Source organism: Cnephaeus nilssonii (genome assembly GCF_951640355.1).
Source record: "Cnephaeus nilssonii genome assembly, chromosome: 19".
In the NCBI taxonomy this organism is placed as follows: Eukaryota; Metazoa; Chordata; class Mammalia; order Chiroptera; family Vespertilionidae; genus Cnephaeus; species Cnephaeus nilssonii.
Window position 1 is genome coordinate 29,247,535 of NC_137090.1, and position 18,254 is coordinate 29,265,788.

At 43.0% G+C, this 18,254-nt stretch overlaps 1 protein-coding gene across 1 annotated transcript in view; it reads right to left on the bottom strand.

The window, feature by feature from the left end:
* The window catches only part of MYO1D (myosin ID), a 268,509-nt gene that overhangs the window by 87,580 nt on the left and 162,675 nt on the right, over positions 1-18,254 (bottom strand). The window contains exon 20 of the mRNA XM_079797859.1: positions 10,185-10,298. Coding sequence (XP_079653985.1) covers positions 10,185-10,298 — 114 coding nt within the window. The remainder of the gene's footprint in view (positions 1-10,184; positions 10,299-18,254) is intronic.

Consider the following 18,254-nt stretch of genomic DNA (forward strand, 5'->3'; position numbering starts at 1 on the left):
TCAGGCTTAGACCTTTCTCCGGGCCTCCAGATGGGGAGACAGACAGGGGCCCCCTGGAATGCCCATGGGACCACCCCTCTGGCCTGGTCAAATGAAACCCACCTCCTTTCCCTCAACCCTCTCCGTCTCAGGACCCTGTTACCATGATGGGCCACCAGTTATACTGCGTCCCAAGCCCAGAGAGTTCTCTTCCATCCCCCCACTCACCCATCCTCAACTGGGAGGCAGCACAGGGCAGGCAGGGCACAGGCTCTGGGCCACCCTGCCTGGGCTCAAATCTGGGCACTGCCACTCGATGCCCTTGGGTAAACCTGATCTGTGCTCCGTGCATCAGATTCTTCACCGTAAATGGGGTTAATAATATTACTTACCTCCGAGGGAAGATGAAAACATTATCTACATAAATGCATGTAGAACATGAAACTAGTGCCTGGCACATAGAAAATCTTTTTGAAAAGTTAACTTTAAGAGTAATGCAATATGGCTTGACTCTTTTATCTCCGGTGCCATTGTTTCCATTGAGACGATTCTGAGAGCCCCTGAAATGGTATTTATTTCAACAGACTCTTCCCACTTCTGTCCCTACTTTGTAATGCTGTCAGCATTAGCTTCCTAAGAAATAAACCTCACCATGCCACCTAAAATCTGTTGGTCTGGCCCAGTCGGTGTGGCTCAGTGGTTGAGTGTCGACCCATGACATGAACCAAGAGGTCCCCAGTTCGATTCTGTCAGAGCACATGCCCGGGTTTCTGGGCTTGATCTCCAGTAGGGGGAGTGCAGGAGGCAGCCGATCCATCGATGTTTCTCTCTCTTTATCCCTCTCCCTTCCCCTCTCTCTAAAAAATCAATAAAAACATATATATATATTTTTAAAAAAATCTGTATTGCTCAAAACAGTAATTCACACATTCCTTTAAGAATCTGAAAAAAAGCTACAGGTGCCCAAGCGTAGAAAAATGCACAAGTGTTTGCACGGACACATGAGCCCCTGAAACTCTTCCTGGGGAGCTATAAAACATGCTGATGCTTAGGCCTACCTGCAGAAATTTGATTTCATGGGGCTGGGGTGTGGCCTGGGTATCAGAATAAAATAAAAAAACCAGAACACCCCAGGCTCGTCCAATGTGCAGCCAAGGTTTGAGGACCCATGAGTTAGAAGCTACTCACATTTTTGACTTGGGTTTTAAAAGTGGAAACTAAATCATATCAAATTCAAATCTCCAAAGAATCCAGTTAGCAGGGAAAGCAGCACATTTTTCCTGGCCCACCTGAGACGGTGGTACCTTTTCCTACATGTTCCTTCTCGGAGACGAAGGGCTGCAATTCAGAGAGAAACAGCTGTGCAAACGGAAGTACAATGTGGCAGCTGTCTTCAGAGGGGCTGCTTTTTCTTTTTCTCTGACAGAAAGGAAGCACAGGCTTTCTTTTTCTTTCTCTGTATCCTAAGGGACCATATGCTGGAGAGCCCTTGACCTGCGGGGCGTGGCCAGGACAGAAGCTAGTCTTGATGAGGCAGTTTCCTACAGGATCCCCAGGGCCCAAGGCCACCTGTTCTCAAAAGGTTAAGATGAAATATTTTAGAAAGCAATGATTATGCTCAGAGAGACTTACGCAAGTAAACAAAGGGAAAGGGAGAGAGAAAAAGAGCGTTTTGTAGGCAACTCAGCTAGAAGGCTCCCTTGGGCTCTGGTGTGCAAAAATCCTGCCCTGGAGTCCTGCCCCAGTGGCCAACATCTCTGAGAACTGGTTTCTTCACTGATAAGAGGATATTTAACTTCCTGCACAGGATTCTTATAAAGATGGAGCGATCGTCTACTTAAGCCGTCTGAAGCCTGGTACTGGGCATGGGACGAATATTACTTTTGTTATATTTTCCCTCCTCTTAAGATAGGATTTGACTCGTATGTGCTACTTGTCTTGGAAGGGAGGCAGCAGTAGGAGGTCACCCCAGGGCTGTGGTTCCCAGGGCTCCATTCCCTGTGAGCTCTGTAGCCTTGGGCGGGTGCTGTAGCTTTCTGAGGGACAGTTTCCTCTTGAGAGGAAGGTGCCTGTAATGTGCACCCACGTGGCCGCCACAGGCCTGTGCTATGAGGCCTGTGGGCAGAGACTGTGGGACCCACGCACTATTCTATTGCGTCTGCGGCAAACGCCCAGCGCGCCAGAGGTGCTCAAAAGTGTTTACTGCATACAAGAGGGCCCTGTCTTGGCTTAGTGACACCTATTTCTGCACACCCAGAGCTCTTTATGTTTTTGTTTTTTTCTGGGGGGGTGGGGGTGGTTTAATTCTCACCTGAGGATATTTTTCCCATTGACTTTTAGGGAGGGAGAGACAGAGAAATATCGGTGAGATAGAGACACATGGATGGGTTGCCTCCTCCACGCACACCAACCACGGCCGGGGATTGAGCCTGCAACTGAGGTCCTTGCCCTTGCCCGGAATTGAACCTGGGACCCTTCAGTCTGCAGGCCGATGCTCTATCCACTGCGCCAAACTGGCCAGGGCCGCAGAGATCTTTTTATGTCCACGCCTCCATTTAGGACTTTGTTTTAAAGGGATCTTGTTTCTAGGAATCTGACCTCTGGATAAATATGGTGGTGTCAAACTAATTTTCTTATACCTCAGCTTTTAAAAAGGCTTTGTGTTTCTTTAACAAGATGGCTTCTTAAAGGGGTCATAAATTGGCTCTAACACTTGTTCCTTTCAGACACTGGTTTTACATTTATAATTGAATTTCCAAGTACAGTACAGATGAAAATGGACTCTACCTCCTGCCGGGAAGCACTGACTCCTGACATTATAAATCAGTTTGCTTAGTACTGTTTAACATAAACTGTGGTCTCTAACTGGTATGACAAAAGGCATTTTCTTCTACACACATGTCAGGAAAATAATCGATAGCTTACCTCTGGGATTCTCACTTCTTCCTCCCTTACCGAGAAAAAAAAAAAAAAAGAGAGAAAGAACAAGAAAAAGAGAGAGAACATGGCTAGAAGTCATTTTTCTTAGAAGTATTTAAACCCACATGGATCCCTCAAATCCAATAATGAAATCGAATGCAAAATAAAAAATTAGAAGGAGAGTGCAAAGATTGTTTCATTGCCAAAGCCATCAGAGCAAGAAGAGATTCTTAAAAAAATTAAACTATAACCTTAACATCTGCATCTTTAAAAATTCTTTATAGAGATGGCACTTTCCCCCCTAAGAATAGGGGCTTCCGAATAGCTAACGTTGGTAAGCGGCTCTCTTTGTTATAACAGGCAAACATAAAACGTTTGCACAAGGTGTTCAAAATAATACAGCTTCCGGGACCTGCTGAGGATCAATTAGGAAGGTAAATTTATCACCTAAGCAAATAAATAAATAAACCTGAGTGCCACTCAGCGTCTGACATTAAGGGGTTTTCTCCTTTCCATTAAAGAGGACTAATAAACATAGTTTCAAGGCTCGAGGGAGGAGGGAGGGGAGAGGGCTGGCGCACACCAGCTCAGGCAGGCAGGGCCAGACATCAGCTGACTGCGGCCCCCGAGATTACCATGGAAACACCTTCTCCTGCGACCGTGCCTTAGAAATGGTGAGGGGGAGCAGAGCTGGTGGCCCTGGGATTTCAGTAGGGTTCACCCCTGGACACATTACAAGGACAATCCATCTTCCAAACAAAACACTATCTTTCTAGCAAGTCACGTCAGATAGAGTAATAAAGCCTGAAGCCCAGCATAATTACAATCCATTCACTGCTACAACACTGTCACATCGGTTCAGATAAGCGTCTCTGTTCTCTCCCCAGCTTGCTTCCTATTCTCCACAGAACGAAAGGATGTATTTGTGTAATTAATTGGCGGCTTCCTTAGCCATTGAGCCCACACTGATAAAAAAGGGACTGTATCAAACAGCATTCATGGGCAGAGCCAACCCATCGGGCACAGCTCTCCAACAAAAGGGGAAGGCGGGTTCCGGCTGAGGTCAGGTTAAATGTTTCAGTTTATGCCATTTCACTCGAAACCAGTGAACAGATTTCATGTTTACGCAAATTAAACTCAGTCTTGGCAACCAGCTCCCCGGGCGCTGGCTGGGGTAATAAGCCTGTGTCCACACGGCTCCCCTGGCAGAAATGCGCGGATTCAAGCAGTGTGCGCCGGCCACGGGGTGAGATCTTCCTCACCAATCTACCGTGATCTCTAGGGTGATTCCCAGAGTCAAAGGGGTGGCAACCCCAGTTTTGGATACAACATTACTAGTTGCGTGGATTCCTGCCCGCCTTTGTTCAAGCTGCAGCAACCACAGTCTCCCTCCCAGCTCCGCAAATCCTTCCAATTCTTACCCCACTAACCCCTAAAGGTAAAACATTTTAACGTTTCTGGACAACTGTATTGGAATTAAGGCTTTAATCTGATATTACGGCTCACGAATATAGTGTAGCGAGTGACTCAGGGGAGAGGATCCTAAGGACAATGACAGATTCCAGCCGGCAGAAACCGTGCCCATAACCAGGCAGTATTTGCACACAGGAAGTCTCTCTGTGGCTAATAAAGGAGCCACCTATAACCTGAATGCTTCATTCTCAGGTTGTTGTTGACAATTACTTGACTAGACCATTTGCGAGAACAATGTTTACTGAAAATACCCTCCAAAACCTAGCATGCCTTCCCATTTTTATCTTTCCTGTGAAGAGTGACTGGAGTCATTGTTCAATGATACACTGATAGAATACTTTTGCTAATGGGAGGGGGGGAAAGGTGCCCAGTTCTTCTTTTAGTTATATTTTGCTTAGTTTTACAGAAAGATCAGCCTTTATCTCCTGAGCACAAAAGCCAGGCACTGACAGAGTGTGGAGAGCTATGCTTGTAGTCAAAGATGAACTGAGCCCCCAGCAGGTGCTGAGTTACACAGTTGAGGGTCATAGAAAAATACATGCCACCACCATACACCTGTCAGAACGGCTAAATTTTTAGAAAAAACTGAGAATACCGGTCATGATGAGGATGTGGAACAACAGGAACTCTCATTAGTTGCTGGTGGGAGTGCAAAATGGCACGGTCTCTTTGGCAGGCGATTTGGCAGTTCTTATAAAGCCAAACTTAGTGTTAGCTCACGATCTAGCAATTTTGCTCATGGCTACGTACCCCAATGACTTGAAAACGTGTGTCCATACAAAAACCTGCATGTGAATGCTTATAGCTGCTTTACTCAGCATTGCCAGACACGGGGAGCAACCAAGATGTCCTTCAATAGGCAGATGGACAGACTATGGTATATCCACACAACAGAGTATTATTCAGTGATGAAAAAGAAACGAGGCATCAAGCCATGGAAAGACATGGAGGAACCTCAAATGCCTGTTGCTAAGTGACAGAAGCCAGTCTGCAAAGGCCATATGCTGCAGGAGTACAATTATACGACATTCTAGAAAACGCACAACTACAGAGAGCATAACATGGTTGTCACCAGTTCAGGGGTGAGAGAATGGTTGTAGAAGTTTATAAGAACCATCAGGCAGCCTTTCCTCTCTAGCTACCTGAGGACGGACTGTCATTATGGATGATGACAGAGGCCAGGGATTGAACCTGCAACCCAGGCACATGCCCTGGACCAGGAATGGAACCTATAACCCTTTGGTCCATGGGCCGATGCCCTACCCAGTTAGTGCAACACTGTTCAGGGCTGAATTTTGTTTTTTAAAAATAGGTGTACAAAAGACATTCTTTGGACAATTGAGGAAATTTGAGTTGTGTTGGATGTTAAATACTATGGAAATACTCATTTTTTAGATATGAAAAGAGTACCGTGGTAATGAAGGAGAATGCCCTTATTCTTAGGAGAATGCACACGGGGGCATTTTAGTGGCAAAGTGTCATAAGAGAGAGAAAACAAATATGGCAAAAAAAACACACACACCCCAAACACTTATAAATTGTAGGGACAGAAGCAGCAGTGAACTCCGAGGGGGTAGAAAGTTCTCCAGGCAGGAAAGACACCTCTATCAAAGAGTCCCTTCATTCCTTCGCTGCCTCACTGAAGTAGAAATCATTCTTCTAAAGCCGACACCCTGTTAGTTTTTTTAAAATATATACATTTTATTGATTTTTTTTTACAGAGAGGAAGGGAGAAGGATAGAGAGTTAGAAACATCGATGAGAGAGAAACATCGATCAGCTGCCTCCTGCACACCCTCTACTGGGTGTGTACCCACAACCAAGGTACATGCCGTTGATCAAAATCGAACCTGGGACCCTTCAGTCCGCAGGCCGACGCTCTATCCACTGAGCCAAACCGGTTAGGGCTCCTGTTAGTTTTTGAAAAGTGAAAAATGGTTTGTGTCTGTTTCTACTACACAAGGTCTAGAATAAAACACATCATTGATTTTAGAATTTTTAACGTTTGGCATGGAAGAGACCATGGCGTATGGTTATTGCTCCTTCAGAATAACAAATGACAAGCAGAGACCTTTTAACACAGGATTAGCAAATGGTGGTCTGTGGGCTGAGTGCAGCCCCAGATGCATTTTATTTGGCTTGCACGGCTTTTAACAATCAGGGGATTTTATAGGAAATACAAACATCAACTGGACACAGGAACGGCCACAATGATGACTGTTGCACGCACATACGTGTACCATAAGTTACTACACATATAGCACATTTTAAGTCCTGCTTGAGAAAGACTGGGCTTCTGGCAATTGGAAGGGGGCAGGTGGGCAGACTCCAAGGACTCAGGATGCCTGATGAACTTGGCCTATTTGAAGCTCTTCTCTCCCACTGATCCTTTCCCCCACCGGGAAAACCTAATGACCCGCCCCAGTACTCAGCATGATTTGTGACCCAGGTCCAAATGGAGCTTGGGACTAAGGACAATAGTCAAAAAGTGCAGAGGGAAGAGATCAATTGTACTCAAAAGGAACTGTGATCATTACCCATGCTATATGTGGCATACTAGGAAAAGTCAGGAAAGGCTATGCATAGAATTGCAAGTACTTGACAAGGAACTAGAATACCAATTTGGCTCATGCAGAATTGGTTGCTATGGTGAGGCCTGATCTGAGACACTGTGTTCAATATGTTAGTGTAGGACGAAATCTAATGGTGTGCTGGGCTGGCTGACTTAGACCTAAGCCTAGTGCTGGCCCATGCTGCAAAGAAAAGTAACTGACAGTAAAAAGACACACACAGGGAGAGGTAGAGACAGAGAGAATGGCCGAAACTTTGACTAAGCATTCATGCTGCTGAGGGCCGCGGGGTAACACAGTCCCTTAGAGCTGCTCTGAAGCCTGGGTGGCGGTGTGTCCTGGATCTCCCTCAGGCTCCTCCCCCTTACTTCCACCTGTAACCTTACTGGAAACACAGCGGAGTGTTACTTATGACAGTTTATGGTCACAATCTGTTCCCGGGAGCCCATGCAGACGGAGGAATGAAAAGCAGAGCATGAGAGGAGAGGAGCGTGGTACACTGAGCTCTATGCTTTCATCGATTACTCTTATTTCTGAAAACTTTCCAATTTGCTTCTGAACCATGGTATTCTCATAGTTCTTTTCTTTCCTAGAATAATCCATACCAGATGGAACCGAAGAAACATGAGAGCTTGTTTAGCACATGAAAAGAGAGTTGAGCCTGGCCGGCATGGCCCAATGGTTGAGCATCGACCTATGAACCAGGAGGTCATGGTTCAATTCCCATTCAGGGCACATGCCCGGGTTGCAAGCTCTGTCTCCAGTGTGGGGTATGCAGGAGGCAGCCAATCGATGATTCGCTCTCATTACTGATGTTCCTTATCTCTCTCTCTCCCTCTCCCTTCCCCTCTGAAATCAATAAAAGTATATTTAAAAAAAAGAGAGTTGAGAAAATGGAGGGCCACAAAGAAGAGATTTCCTTTTTTATTCCATTCCCATCAGCGATTCTCTCTTTCCCACCGTGTAATGGATGGATGTTCTTGAATAATCTGCCCCCTTCCTCCCTCTAGACTCATAGTTTCAGCATCCAGCTGTACACACATCTGCTTTTAAATTTTTATCGTAAGTGCTGAACTCTTCCCCTCCCTACAACATGAGACCTTCGACTACCTATGAAATGTATACTTGTAAGTTTCACGATGCCTAAAACTCAACATGGTTAACATGAAAATCGTTCTCCTTCATCCCCTCTCAGTGGCTCCATCACTATGATCAGCATTATCATTTCTAAGGGTTCCTTGTCTTAAACCGTGTTTTTAATTTCACAATATTTTGATCATACAAAAGGTATAAAGAATAAAATAACATATACCCACGTCTGGACTTAATGTGTTGCCACATTTGCTTTGGACTGTAAAACATTTTTACCGACCCAGGTGGCAGTCCCTATCCCATTCGACTTGCTCCCTCCTAGCCACTACCCTGAAGTTGGCTCCTCCCAGAGCACACCCTGGAACCAAGGCGGATGGGCACAAAGAAGTGACTTGGGAGGTGCAGGGACACTGGCAAGGGGGTGGAGAGGAGTTCAGGCAAGGGGAGGCAGCCAGGACGGCCCATCAGCTTCCATTGTGGGCAGCTCAGCTTACTCCTACAGGGCAGGTCTAGGAAACGGTAGAAAACACACCTCAGAATGACCTCGGTCAATGGTGACAGTGTTGGAGTATTTATCCCCCGACACCTGTAAGTCATTGGGTGGCTTGGGTGGGGGGTGGGGGGTGGCGTGATAATGTGATAAGGGGAACCGTGAATATAAATACACACCAGTCGACATAAAAAAGGAAGGTAGGTTGGGAAAAGAACTTCAGTTCAAAGAGTTGTTGAGCTACTGAATTTATATTCTGTGCCTGACTGATCTCCTCTTAACAGAAAACAAGAAAAAGAAATAAAACGCATACCGCAATTTATGTTTGTTTGGTTCCACACTTCATTAGACTTAGGCAAAATCTGATCCCCCCTTATCTTCCTTCACCTCTTCCTTTAAGATGGCAGGGTCATTAGGCTTCAATTGTGACTGGTATATAAGATTACAAGTCTTTGCTAAGAATATATATAATCAAGAATGTCTTAGAAGAGCATTTTCTTATTAGCTGCAATCCATTAGCCTTCTCCTGAAAGGGAAAAAGGAGAGAGAGAGAGAGAGAGAGAGAGAGAGAGAGAGAGAGAGAGAGAGAGAGAGAGAGAGAGAGAGAGAGAGGTGTGGTGGAGAGGGGTGCATAATGAAGACAAATCTCAACCTGGGCAATAATTTCAGCAATCATCCTGCAGTGATATTCTACATCATTTAGCAAAGCCAGGAATGATTTGCTTTCTCTGTACCTCACAACCAACGAGACTCCTGATTTAACAAAATACAGCTACAAAACAATGTGCTTCCTACTCCCTTTTGCAGAGACCAAAAGGACTTAAAAGACTCTTTAATAATATTCCTCATGCAGTCTACCATGGGACCGGCACAGACCTCCCTCATTAAGAACTAACGGACAGAGAAAATCACCTTTCACATGAAGAGATCTGGGGTCTAGTAGGATCTTTCTGAAGAATTAGAACAAACAGTCACTTCTTAAGCAGACCTCATACAGCAGGGGAAAAAAATGAAAAAGAAATCTCGTATTGAAATTCAAAGAGACACCTACCCAATTTCTCATTTCAAATAAGGAGTTGATTCCAGAATCTGAAAAGCCCGTGGAGACAGTGAGCCACCGAGTGGGTTTAGATCAGAGGTAAAATATATTGCTGAAAAGAACTTCTGGGAGCAACATACATTTTACATTTAAAAGAGAGGTAATGTTTTCATAAAGTAATTCTCTACTGTTCCTCTCTACCTGATTCCATTTCTGTATAAAAACACGCCTTATGAAAATAAATAAGAAAATATATTAGGTGTCACCACACTGAAGCAATGAGCGGGATTAGGCACAGAGAAAGAACAAGCCTTATGAAAATAAATGAGAAAACATATTATGTATCACAACAGTGAAGCAGTAAGTAGAATGAGGACTAGAGAAAGATCACACAGAACACAGAGTCTTTATGCTTAAAAAAAAATGCTTTCATTAATCTACTGGAAGCCTTGGGTCCTCCTGAGAGAAAACTGTACATTGGTATAAAACGTAAGATGGGCATAACATTTCAAGGGTTTCAAAGCCCCGAAGGTTCCAGTGATCAGACTGTCAGCCCACGAGTGGCTCACGAACCCCACCCAGGCTGGTACTCCTCTGCTCGGAGAGAAGCGGAGAACACTCACGTTGTACAGAGGGATGGTCTTCATCACCTTGTACTGCTTCATGGGGTCCATCTTATACAGGTGACGATCAGTGACAAAAATGGCGCGGTCTTCCACCTTACTGAACCGATTGACCTGCAAGAAAACCAACCAACAATTGTACCATCTCACGAGGCATGAAGCTCAATGATCTGCGAGGGAAACGTCGAGGGGCAGAGGCGGCTGGCGGTGGAGACGCAGCCTTTAACAGACGGCCACTCTACTGGACGCAGCGGAGATGCAAAAGCAGGAGCAGCGTCCTGATGTGTGGGATTTCACAATTTAAACTCCGTGATTTTAGAACGTAAGGGGAACAAACAAACAACCACCATCACCCCGCAATGATTCAAAGACTGAAACCATGTACCCCAGACACTATAAAGAAAATGCAAAGATAACCCACCGAATAGGAGAAAATGTGTACAAATCATATACCGGATAAGGGACGTGTATTTAAAACATATAAAGAATAAAATATATATTGTATTTAGAATACAGAACTCAATAATAAAAGGACAAAACCCCGCCCCCCACAATTAAAAATGGGTTTTTAATTGTGAATACACATTTCTCCAGAGAAGACATACAAATAGCCAATAAGCTCATGAACACATGCCTGATACCATCAGCCACCAGGGAAATGTAAATCGGAACCACAATGAGATGCCACTTCATACCCACTGGGATGATGATAATAAAGAGGACGGGCAGTAACAAGTGCTGGTCAGGGTGTGGAGGAACTGGAGCCCTCACCGCCACTGGGGGGAATATAACGTGATGCAGTCACTTTGGAAAACAGTCTGGCAGTTCCTCAGCCAGATAAACAGAGAGTTACCATATGACCCAGAAAATTTACTCCTACGTGTGTATATATACCCATGGGAATTGACAATAGAATCACATAAAAACTTGTGCCTGAATGTTCACAGCAGCATTAACCATAATAGCCAAAAAAGCAGAGACCACCCAATGTCACCCAACTGACACTGGACTGGATAAAGAAAATGTGATGTTAATACACAATGGACTATAAATTGGCAATAGAAAGTGAACTACTGATACATGCTATAACATGGATGAACCTTAAAAATGTGTTAAGTAATGTAAGCCAGTCACAAAGTACCATATACTGTATGATTCCATTTATATGAAATGTCCAGAAGCAGCAAATGGATAGAAACAGGATGTAGATTAGTAGTTACGTAGGGCTGGGGGAGATGAGAGGTCTGGAGGGATGACGGCTAAGGAGTGTGGGGTTTCTTTTTGGGGTAATAAAAACGTTCAAACATTGATTGTGGTAATGGAGACCCAACTCTGTGAATATACTAATAACTACTGGATTGTGAGATTTAAAATGGTGCATAGGATGCTGTATGAATTATATCTCAATGAAGCTGTAAAAGAAAAAGGTAACCCCCATATGAAACAATTTATTCTGCCCCTTTCCTAATGCACAGATTAAATTCCCTAGAGTATAATGACACTGTGCCATTAAATATACTTGTTCAAAAATGGACAGTGCCTTCTTGCCTACAGCACAAATAACTGTCTCCTAATTATGACTATCCATAAAAAGAAGGGGCCCTACGAGAAGGCAGTAAGTGCCCCCCGTAGGATTCAAGCGGAAGCTCAGTGGATATCTGATGTGGATGTGGTAGAGGGGGTTTGTGCTGCAGTAGGAAGTCTAGGGATTCCCAAGGTCCCTTTCTTCAGATTCTGTGATTCTTCTACCCGACTTTCAAGTTTTCCTATCCGCTATTATTCTACTTATTTCTTCCGCTCCTGTGTGATGTTATGTTCTCTATGTTTCTGATTTTCTCCTTCCTTTTTCTTTTCATCTATGAGTATTTCAAGATACTGCTTAAGTTTTCATTCCATTATAAAACATTTTCAATTCCTAGAGTGAAAAACGATCGCTGTTTTCTCTGAACTTCTTTCCAAAGTTGTAGGAGAAATAGATAGAGTATAAGTAGAATCAAGAATGAAATTAAAAAATGAACATTGATATAAAGGGCACAAGGTTCTTTTAAAGCAGGATACTTGAGAATAGGAGGAGCACTGGCGTGAGTGCTTTTGCTGATGTAAAACCCTGGATCCATCGTTACTCTTTGTTCGGCAAGAAAGACGGAAAGAAGGTTGGCCGAAACGTCCAAAATACCAACACAATCAAGTTACACCTATCCTTAGTCTGTAGGTTCTCCTTACGAAGTCGAGCTACTCTCTAAATTTCTCTATTAAAAGTGCAAATCTTTCATTTAATAATTGGAAAGCTTGAACAATTTCAAGGACAGCTGACTTGTAATTTTTAGACCATGAATGCTCGTTATAAGAAACATACTTGTTAAAATAGCAGTGTAGAACACTGTGTTTTTTTAAACTTACAGTTGAAGCTATGTTTGGCAAGAGGTTGGTGTTACTTATTAAACCTTGTGATAATTAATCGAATGACTATAACCCACTAATCTATGTCTAATGATTTCAGCCAATATAAGAGATTATACAGATGCTTTTAAATTGGAAGTACATAAAAAAGCTGCTTTCCTTGTAAAACTGCTACAGATAAGTTATCAAAATAGTTATAAAGAAGACTAACAAGTTCACTTCAAAACAAAGTAAAAATCTTACATAAAACTGTATGATTTCTTTTTTAATGAAGGTCAGGAAACAGCGAAATGAATGTATGGTAAAGGAGATGAGAACAGTGGCTGCCTTTGGTGGGGGTGGGACACGGCTGGGACGGGGCTTGAGGAGGTTTTTAGGGTGATGGGAAGGCTCTGTCTCTCGACAGCGTTTAAATTTACATGGGGGTATGTACTAGTCCAAACTCACCTGCACACTTCAGATAATGAGTATTTACCTGTATATAAACTATCTACCTCGATACAAAGACAAAACAAAGGCAATGTAGAATCCCAACTACCCATGACAGATTTTTATTTACTGCCTTATTATTTCATCAACAGTAAGTTAGCTCCTTGCGGGTCATGATCTTATGGTGCCTTTTGTCTTGTACCTCACAGCCCCCAACAGAGAAGTGGGCAACCTACAGAGTAATACTACATCCCTTCTCATCCGTTAGTTATGAGAGTCGTTTAAATCAGCGATCGCCAACTGGTGGTCTGTGGACACTGGTGGTCCGTGAGGTCTGAAAGGTTGGTGACCGCTGCTTTAAATCCCACAGGATAATTTCAAGAACTCTCCTTCCCCCCATGGGCCAATTGGTGTTGATAATAGGAACTGTCAGATGGGAAAACAGGGGGAGAGGCTGCAGCGTGTGGGAGGTTACATAATGTAAGAACAAAACCCCCAAGTGGCCAATAAAAGCACAGGTGCTCAACAGCTAAAGTCCCCCTTGCCCAGTTTGGTCCTGGAAAACCGTGATTGCTGCACTGAAGAAAAAGGAACTGTGGGCGGCTTGCTTTTACGTACCTGGGGCTGCGCGCCCCTTTATGAGTAAGCCACCTCTTTAATAAAAAGCTCTCTAACGCTGCAGGCACTATAGAAGCACACAGATCGCTGATTTGAAATTATTTATTCTCCTGGTTGGAATGGCTGAGGTTTATTTGTATGTTGTCTTTTCTCATAAAGCGTTTTTTTCGATGAGTTTAATTTTTTCCGTCAGAGTCTTTTCTTTTAAATTTAAATTCTTTATTGATTAAAGTATTACATATGTCTCCTTTTCCTCCCATTGACCTCTCCCTCTCCCCGGCTGCTCCCACCCCCCAGCACATGCCCTCATCCCCCTACTGTCTGTGTCCATTGGTTATGCTTATATGCATGTATACAAGTCCTTTGGTTGATCTCTTACCCTTCTCCTCCTCCCACCCTCCCCTGCCTTCCCTCTGAGGTTTGACAGTCTGTTCGATGCTTCTGGGTCTCTGGATCTGTTTTTGTTCATCAGTTTATGTTGTTCATTATATTCCATAAATGCCATCAGAGCCTTAAGTTTCACGGCCAGCCATGCACATACAGCGCTGGCAGCCGGACGGACTGTCCTGAGCGAGACGTGCCTACAGAAACAGACCTGTGCCTGTATTTGCCATGCGTATTACTTGGTAATAGCTACCCTTAAAAAATCTTTAGACTCACAATTTTGTTGTGAGATTGGAACTGAATTAAGTTTTCTACATTTGTTAACCCAGTATACAACTCCTATTAATTTAAAGAAATGATACTGGTAAATATTTACTTGAATTAAGTGATTTGATAAATGTTTTCTTCCCTCAAATTTACAATGTGTATTTTCAAGTACTTTATAAGTTGCTGATGATATACAAAGGAATGACAGAAAGCCCTTGGTTATGGTACAAATCTGAGACTAGGACAGACAGCAGATAGAGTTGAGACAGATAAGAAGGTTGTAAGTGAAAATAATTTCATACAATGTATAAAGAAAATAAAATTAGATAATGGGATTTGGAGGAAATGTGTGTGTGTGTGTGTGTGTGTGTGTGTGTGTGTGTGTGTGTGAGAGAGAGAGAGATTCTGTAGAGCGCTACTTTACTAGCGAGTCAGAAATGCTACATTTGTAGGCCCATCTTTTTCTAACAGATTAATGAAGGGACACTATATAAATATGCAGTTAGCTACTTGCTGATTAGCAGGTTTTAATTTTAGATTTGGGTAATATTTAAATCAAGGTATTGAGCACTAAAAATTTCTGAAGAACACCCTGGCTGGTTAGCTCAGTTGGTCAGAGCATTGTCTGGATACACCAAGGTTGCAGGTTCGATTCCCCTGACAGAGCACATATAAGAATCAAGCAGTGAATGCATAAATAAGTGGAACAACAAATCTCTCTCCCCCTTCCTCTCTTTCTCTAATATCAATAAATCAAAAAATTTTTTAAAAGTAAAAAACAAATTCTGAGGAACTACAAGGTCATGTTTCTCAGTGATTAGGAGGAAAAGCAAAGCAAAACAAAACAATAAAAAGATCACTAAAAACCCTCCACTAAGGAGAATAGAAGGCACAGTTGTGATATATAAACCTCCATCCCTGCTCCCAAGATCTTATTTTAAAGATGCAACAAAGAAGTTGGAGATTCTGCCAAAACCGGTTTGGCTCAGTGGATAGAGCGTCGGTCTGCGGACTGAAAGGTCCCAGGTTCGATTCCGGTCAAGGGCATGTACCTTGGTTGCGGGCACATCCCCAGTAGGGGGTGTGCAGGAGGCGGTTGGTCGATGTTTCTCTCTCATCGATGTTTCTAGCTCTCTATCCCTCTCTCTTCCTCTCTGTGAAAAATCAATAAAATATATTAAAAAAAAGAAAAAAGAAAAAAAAAGAAGTTGGAGATTCATTTGAAAACATCGACAGCGTTGGTAGGATACACACCTGAGTAAATTACGACAGGTGGATGGGACACAGAAGATATAGCGCCACAGGTAAAAGACAGCAAACTAAAATTCTAGTTTCAGTTTGAATTTCATTCAGTCTTCTCCCTTTTGCCTCATAGCTTTTGAAATCAGTCAATTCTCTAAACATATCCTTATAACCAATGTATATTTTTTAGTCTTGACAAAAATGAATAGAAATAAAGAGTAAAATAGAGCCCAGCCAGTGTGGCTCCGTGGTTACACATCGCCCTACGAACCCAGAGGTCACGGTTTGATTCCCGGTCAGGCTCGATCCCCAGTGTGGGGCATGCAGGAGGCAGCTGATCAGTGATTCTCTCTCATCATTGATGTTTCTCTCTCTCTCCCCCCCTCTCCCTTCCTGTCTGAAATCCATAAAAACATATTTTAAAAAATAGTAAAATAGAGTGTATGTGGTGAAATAGTAACTATTCTTTGTGGTGCTTATTCACGGCACACGGCAACAGTGTTTGCCAGGAAAGCGAACTGGCACTCGTCAGAGACTTGAAACGAGAGACTGCGGAGCGGGTACATCAGCCTTTTCTAGGTTGTGTTGCACAACACTAGCCTCGCGTGATGCTTTGTACAAGAAAGGGTTCCCAGTCAAGCTGGTTTGAGGAACAATGCAAACCACAGCCTGGCCTGGGCTGGTCATAACCCACGAGTCCATTCAAGGCTCTGAGAATGCTGCACATAGAGAGCATGCTCAACATTAAACCTGGGCCCTTTCTAAAAACACACTCAGATTCAACAGAAACCCATGTTGGAGAACACTCCTCATGTGTACCCATCTGAGAATATGGAGACGAGAGAACATCGAAGACAAAATCTGAATAATAAGCCAAAAGAGTGTGCCTCATCTTTTGCAAATTCGTATTGAAAAACATGAATGTGTTGCAAACAAGTATGAAAAGATGCTTTTGCATAATTTCATAAGGTCACGCAAGATTCACAAACGATAGGCCACAGCGGTCAAGTGGAGAGTATTGTCCTTTCTATGCTATGTCCATGACTTAATCTGGAAACTGACAAACAAAAACCTCAAAGCAGCCATTTTACTGACAATGTTTAGAAATATTACATTCTTTTTTATGTAAAAATGTAATTTCTAAAGAGAACAGGTCATAAATCTTTACCTTCTTTCTTAGCAACTCAAATCGTCCTTAAAATATGGATGGAGTGGGAGGGATGTCATGCAACTCAGAGATAGCTTTAGGTGGCATAACTCAGCTAAATAAAAATGGAAAGAAAAACTTAAAAAATATTTTTATTGATTTTAGAGAGAGGAAGGGAGAAGGATAGAGAGACAGAAACATCGATGAGAGAGAAACATGGTCGGCTGCCTCCTGTACGCCTCCTACTGGGGATCGAGCCCACAACCCAGGCATGTACCCTGACCAGAATGGAACCTTGACCTCCTGGTTCATAGGTTGATACTCAACCATTGAACCACACCAGCCGGGCAAGAAAAACTTGTTCTATACATATGTAAATCTGTAAATTCAAACTAAATTAAAATAATTATGGCATAGGAACACTAATTCTCTTCCATGTAAATCCATAAAGTAATAGAAAAACTGGATTGCAGACTCAATATTAGATAAGATCTCATCTTATTTCTTCTTTTACCCAAACTAAAATCCTCTACTAAAGAAAAAAAATCCCTGTCATCTTGCTTTTGCCTAAACACTTCTAAGGATCTGTTTACAAGTTTAGTCAGCGCCACAGGGGCCAGAGAGAAAGATTCCCTGGAGAGTCAAACCTATTATGCGAGTGAGAGTAGCTATCTGCAGAAGTCTCCCATCTTAAAGGACAGTTTATGACGGTAGTTAATAGAAATTGGCTGCTTCATAAAAAAGTCAAGGCATAAAGAAGAGGACTTTACTGAAATCGTGTCAAGTTCATCTTGGTACATCTTTGGGATTAAAAAGATTCTAAAGAGGACATTACCTAATCTATAGTATGGAGAAATACTATTTTGCATTGAACTTAGAAATACAGGAGCATGGCTCAGTGGTTGAGCGTCGACCTATGAAGCAGGAGATCATGGTTTGATTCTGGTCAGGGCATCTGCCCAGGTTGCGGGCTCAATCCCCAGTGTGGGGTGTGCAGGAGGCAGCTGATCAATGATTCTCTCTCATCACTGATGTTTGTCTGTCTCTCCCTTCCTCTCTGAAATCAACAAAAAATATATTAAAGAAAAAATACAGGAGCATGGCTAAGAATTTTTCAGTTTTTATCCAGGAGGAGCCAGGGAGAGACATGCCATTAGACATCCCATTGTCACCTCTGGAAAGGAAGAATCAGAGGCACCAGAGACTTTTCCAGAGTAGAGGATGACTGTCATCACCACCCACGGTCTTTGATCACCTGTCTGATTACTAATTTGACTTCATTGTTACCTTGATTTTAGAGAGGCAGTATCCTAGATAGTGGAAATGCGGACTCACGGAAATGGCTGGAATGGTATATTCCTTGGTTAACCCTTTGCACTCGCTTGCTTTTTTATCGATTCCTTTATTCTAATGCTAACCGTGTGGAGTCACACTCGACATCCGAGTGCAAAAGGTTAAATTCACTAACTGGCATTAAGGGCTTATACTTTTTTTGTGTGGGTCAGTGAAATCTGGTTAGCAAAAGTCATTTCCTGGTTGGCTGATCAACCCTAGGTACACTTATAAACTAGGGTTTCTGAATT